The following is a 6,267-nucleotide window of genomic DNA, read 5'->3' on the forward strand; positions in this document are numbered from 1 at the left end:
GTCTCCACTAAAAATTCTGGTATATCAAACATTGTTTGGAATAGTTGACAAACTTATGTGCCTCAAGATCTGGTGGGGGATTGTTGGATTATGGATGGGCTTAGGCCCATATAAGACACTAATCCCTGGTTAATCTCTAAGGCCTATGCATATGTACGTCAAGTGGTGGGAAGTGTGGGAAGTTTAGTCCCATACTGCTATAGTAAGAAGAGTGAGACCTCTTTATGAGGGCTGCTCTACCACTTGCTATTGGGAGCTTGGGAATAGGAGCTGTACACGCGCACTCCTCCTCCTCCTCCGCCGCCTGCCTCGCCTCGCCTTGTCACGACGCGCGCGTGCTTGCGCCGCGTGTTGCGGGAATGAGCCGAGCCGAAGCTTATTTTTGCCGCTCAGGAATGGTTAATTAATTGTTAATTAATTAACGAGTCGCTTACGGAAGCGCCACTGTCCGAGACGTTGGACCGTGGGCTGTTCGCGGACTCGGTCGTGGGCCTGGCCCAGGCCCATCTACCTGACGGCCTATATTAGAAGGCACTGGACAGTGGAGTGAACCCTAACTCAGTTCACTCACTCCCTCTCGTACAACCCTAGCCGTCAGCTACTGTTCCTCTCTCTGTGCTGCTTCCGGCGATCCCATCCCGACGACCGCGTGCACGGTTGGTCGGGAGAGCAGGTGCCTCCGAAACCCTGTCGTTCGAGATCCTGCCCGGGAGAACGGCAATAAGGTTTTTGGGGAGCGTCTCGACGCGACTGCTCCCGATCCGTCCCCAACTTCGTCCGCCTCTGCTTCCACTACTTCCCCTGCATCGTCACCATGGCCAACGACGCCGCCTCCAAGAAGAAGGCCGCGGACGACACCGAGGCTGCTGCTGCCGCCGCCGCGTTGGCCTGGCCAACCGGAGGGTATGATCTGTTCATCCCTCGTTTACTCGTACTTATGCTAGCCGTATATGTGCTGCTCATAGATGGTTCGATTCTATGTTCTGTACGTGCTAGTATGCTTAGGTATCGCTATGAGATGCATACCTTTTATGCCATGCTTACTGTTTACTCGGGGATAAGTCTAATCGGAAAAGTGCTAATATTCCCAACAGAACCAACACGGATAGCATCCCTCTGATTCCCCTCTATCTTGTAGAGCTACTTTGACACAAGGGAAAGAGAATTGAGATCACTTGTCCTGGTGATCCTCTTGAGAATCTCAGTCAGCAGAGCCTCCGATAGGTCCTCCATCGAACACTTCAGCTGTACCAATCATCAGGAAATATATATCAAGGTTCAGAAAAACAACCGAAAGAGCTGGACTCAAGCTGGGTTCAGAAGCGCTTGAATAAGGGGGATCAGGATCCGAGAGCTAACTAAGAAATAATGCCAGTGGTTGTCTTCGACGGCATAGCAAATCCAGATGGTGGGGAGGGGTGGGGTGGCAGCTCTGCGTGCGGTATGTTGGCCTTGAGGGACAATGTAGGCAGAGAAATAATGCCGGTGCCATGGCGGATGTGCACCGCCGCTGGCCACTGGTAGGTGTAGGAATCAGATCCGTCGATGCAAGCAAGCTGCAGCCATGACTGTGGCTGCTCCATGGGGAAGGTGCTCGAGGCCGTGCGTGGTCGGCCATTGAAAAAATATAAAGAGAATATACCCCACCTGTCATAAGTTGCCTCGGCCCCACAAGTCAGGATCTTACCGCGTCAGCACTGTGGGGAGAGAGTGGCATTACCCCACCTGCCAGGGTATCAAGCGGCCCCACATGTCATAAGTTGCGTCGCTCCCACATGCCAGGATTCTACCGCATCACCACTATGGTGAGAGAGAGTGGAGCGACCCCACCTGTCAGGATATTACGCGACCCCACTAGTCATAAGTTGCCTCGACCCCTACCGCGACACCCACTATGGTGAGAGAGAGAGAGTAGAGCGACCCCACTAGTTAGGAGGTAACGATCAAAGACTTTGACCGGATGGAAATGCTCCGCTGGGGCTTTTTGTGAGCACCTGGTGGAGTAGGGAGGGCAAAAGTGAGCAACGTTAGTTGCCAGGGTAAAAACTGAGCAAAACGAACCAACCAAGGGCATAGAAATAGAAAACCCTTTTATTTAACAGATGACTACAATGAAAGTAGCCAATAAAGAGATGATAGGGATGAGGAAGACTGTGAGGATTGAAAGATATAGATGTATGCAGTATCTTACTATTTATCATTATAGTATTCTCAGTTCGTTTTGCTTATCTTTCCGGTCTACTTTTGTTTCAGTTGCATCAAAATTGCTAGGTGATTTTCAAGTCCACAAAGCATGCAAGACAAGATGGTGTATCTTAGATAAAAAGTCCACGTTATAACTTATAACCCTCAACTTGCTACTTGGTTTATCTGGTTATTTGATGAGTCATGTTTGGTTATCTGTCTTAGAATCATATTGGGCAAAAAACATAAAGTTACTTTTGGAAAGAAAGTTTCTAGAACAATCTTCACAATAATAGTGTAATCCATCATAATGACGCACGCAAGCTTATGAACTTAATTCCACTCAAGCTATGTCCATATGGATAAGCCTAACATCATGTAGAGCTTCACAAACTAAATTTCAAAAAGGGACAAAATTTAGATAAATGTTTGCAGTGTAAAGTGAAGAAGATGAGTCATTGGTCGTTATCCAACATTCTTTATAACCAGATGATATGTGCAACAAAAAGCAACTATCATGAAAATCCAAAATCTCGCTAATAAGTAGTGCCACCAAACACAACATACCAAATGATTAGTTGGATAAGCATTGGTGCACTTTTTCAAAAAGCGGATGCAAAGATGAAAAGAAACCATGCCATGACAACTATAAATACACATACACCATCAAGGCCACCTTCCATCATCCAAACTTCACGCACCTAGACCACAAACATCAAAGATAAGCAAGAAGTAGTAAATAGAAATCCAACATGAAGACCCTCCTCATCTTTGTCCTCCTTGGCATGGTGATGAACATCGCCACTGCCGCTAGGCAGCTAAACCCTAGCAACAAAGAGTTACAGTCACCCCAACAATCATTTTTCCATCAACAACAACCATTTCCAACACAACAATCATATCCGCAGCAGCCATATCCACAACAACCATATCCACCACAACAACCATATTCATCGCAACAACCATTTCCCACAATCCAACAACAATTCTCTCAGCAACCACAACAACCATTTCCCCAGCCCCAACAACCGATCCCCCTACAACCACAACAACCATTTCCCCAGCAACCCCAACAACCACAACAACCTTTTCCACAGCCCCAACAACCATTTCCCTGGCAACCACAACAACCATTCCCTCTACAACCACAACAACCATTTCCCCAGCCGCAACTACCATTCCCCCAACAACCAGAACAAATAATTCCCCAGCAATCCCAACAACCATTCCCCCTGCAACCGCAACAACCATTTCACCAGCCCCAACAACCATTCCCTCACCAACCCCAACAACAATTTCCCCAGCCCCAACAACCAACCCCCCTGCAACCACAACAACCATTCCCCCAACAACCACAACAAGCTTTTCCCCAGCCCCACCAACAGTTCCCCTGGCAACCACAACAACCATTTCCCCAACCCCAACAACCAATTCCCCAGCAACCACAACAAGTATTTCCTCTACAACTGCAACAACCATTCCCCCAACAACTGCAACAACCATTCCCGCAGCAACCGCAACAACCATTTCCCCAGCCTGAACAACCATTCCCCCAACAATCACAACAACTACTCCCCCTACAACCATTTCCCCAGCAACCCCAACAATCACAACAATCATTTCCCCAGCCCCAACCCCGGCAATCCCAACAACCATCCATCTTGCAACCGCAACAACCATTACCCCAGCAACCCCAACAACCACAACAATCATTTATCCAGCCCCAACAACCATTACCCCAGCAAGCAGAACAAATAATTTCCCAGCAACCCCAACAACCATCCCCCCAGCAACCACACCAACCTCAACAACCTTATCTACAACAACAACAACCATCTGGGAGTAGTGTAACAAGCTTTGGTGGCCAATGAAATGAAGACCTGTAATGCAAGATGGATGGATCATCGTTGTTTAGTCAATGAGCGTTCAATGTAACGATGATAAATAAAGTGATGTGCACCATCATGTGTAACCCCGACCTATACTAGTTCAAACATGGGAATAAAAGACAAAGAAAGTTCTTGTCACAAAGACTTTGCTAGTAATTTTACATTCATGCCACATTTAAATTTTCATCCCTAACTACAATCTCAGTCTTATGCATTATCTACCTATTTATGAAGTGAAGTCATATGAACCTAACATAACTAATGGATGTGAAACTTGGTTTAAATTGAAGTAATACAAACTAATGAGTAAATGTAAATTATCTCTTCGGTAGCTAGCCATATGAATTTTGTGACCTTCTTGTATGATATGATTCTAGAGTGTACATAAACACAATATTTTTACAACAGTCGAGGTGCATATGACGCGACATATGGTTAAAGATATGGAGATATGGTGACCGATCTTTGGTCTGGGTGTTATTCTCAGTACCTGCTTTATATGGAAGGGAGGGAGATCATGACGACTTTGTGTTGCATTTTGTAATTATTCAAATAGCCTCTTTAATGGATGGTTGCTTACATTAGAAAATACTCACTTGCACCTTACCCCATATTGATTTCTTGCAACTAGACAAGATGAAGGGATGATTGAATTTATTCTTTCTAGTTCGCTTGCACATGTAACTTGGGATTAAAGATTATAGTATTACAAGTTACCTGCAGAAATATGATCATGACGAAGATGGTCTGTTTGGTATAACTGGCCAATGGTCGGAAGCATTTATTAAAGGTTGTGCTAGTCACACTCTCATTACATATATTATGGGTGTTGGAGACAAGAATTTTTAAACTCCAACCCTCCTTTATTAATTCATAAGAATGGTCGCACCGTTTACAAGCATTGGGACAATGTCCTCAGGAGCAAACTCTAACCAAAGATTAGGAGGGGAAATATAGCCAATCTAGCCCATTCATGTGCAAGATGGAGAGATAGCAAAACATACATGACATATGTTGGTCTATTGTTTTATTCTTTGATAACTCTATTTCCGGTGTTATTGCTTGAGTCTACTTTGCACACCCTCATTGAAAATTGTTTAGTTCACGTCTTCAAGCCAAAATACCATATCACTGAATCCCTTTGGGGGAAGGAGTGGTTTGTTCAGTTGTGGGTCCACATGTGGCAAAGAGCAAAGTCAATGCATCTGATTCCATCTTGAGCATCCCCTGCAATAGCCCCTAAAACAATCCCCCAAGGCCAGCTAGGTTCTATCCCCTACTTTTTCATCCCAAAAAAGCCTCCAACTCCAAAAGCAACCTTTTACATCCCTATTTTATTATGACATATGGAGCCCACTCGTCACTGCTCAACTTTTTACCTTTCCCCCCCATCTATCTCCTCACTTGGTGCCATGTGAGGGGAGTGGGGGTGTGGCATAGCGGTGTCGAGGTGGTCATGGTATGACCTCACTCGTCTCTGTAATTTCCAGCGGAGGAGCGGAGGAAGATGTGGGCATTCCACACCCAGAATGGCTGCGGGCCGACGAGCGCTATTTTTCGGCCATCTACACATTTTCTTTCTTGATAAACACAGAGAAATTTAAAAGTAAGAAAAATATATATAATGTTTATATAATCATTTCAGTAAATGAGTAAAATTTTAAGGCATTTTAAAATATGTCCATGTCCATGAAACAAAATTTCATCTACTTATTAAAATGTCTAGCAGTTTTTTAAATGTCCCTGTATACAAAAAAGAAATGTTCATGTGTGACGCGAAATGTTCACATGTATCAAAATAGAATAAATGTTTGTGTTTATGAAAAACTGGACATGTATTCTCATAAATGCACTTGTATGTAAAAATAAATGCTCATGTACATCCATAAGAGTATTTTCGGAAGGATTCTAACATGTGATGGAAATGTTGATAGTGTATCTTAAAGAGATGGTCATGCTTTGCCATGTGTTCAAAAAGAATTGCTCATGTATCTCATTCTAATACTCATTATTTACCTAGGAAAATAATAACAAGAAAACTAAACAAAATATATAAAGGGTGAAAAACAGAAGTTAAGATGAGTAAAAGAGAATAGGAATATAGAAATAAAAATAATGAAAGAATAAGGAAATTAATAAGACAATCATTGATTGCGCCATGACCCGTGCGTTGCTGAAATGACCCATATATCGC

General features: G+C 44.0%; 1 protein-coding gene across 1 annotated transcript; it reads left to right on the forward strand.

Moving 5' to 3' along the window:
- Nucleotides 1-2,876: 2,876 nt before the first annotated feature.
- LOC125527030 (gamma-gliadin-like) lies at nt 2,877-4,215 on the forward strand. The gene has a single exon (XM_048691609.1). It carries the CDS (start codon nt 2,937-2,939, stop codon nt 4,053-4,055), a length of 1,119 nt encoding a protein of 372 aa, XP_048547566.1. The 5' UTR covers nt 2,877-2,936; the 3' UTR covers nt 4,056-4,215.
- Nucleotides 4,216-6,267: the final 2,052 nt, after the last annotated feature.

The sequence above is a fragment of the Triticum urartu genome, unplaced genomic scaffold (assembly GCF_003073215.2).
Source record: "Triticum urartu cultivar G1812 unplaced genomic scaffold, Tu2.1 TuUngrouped_contig_264, whole genome shotgun sequence".
NCBI lineage: Eukaryota > Viridiplantae > Streptophyta > Magnoliopsida > Poales > Poaceae > Triticum > Triticum urartu.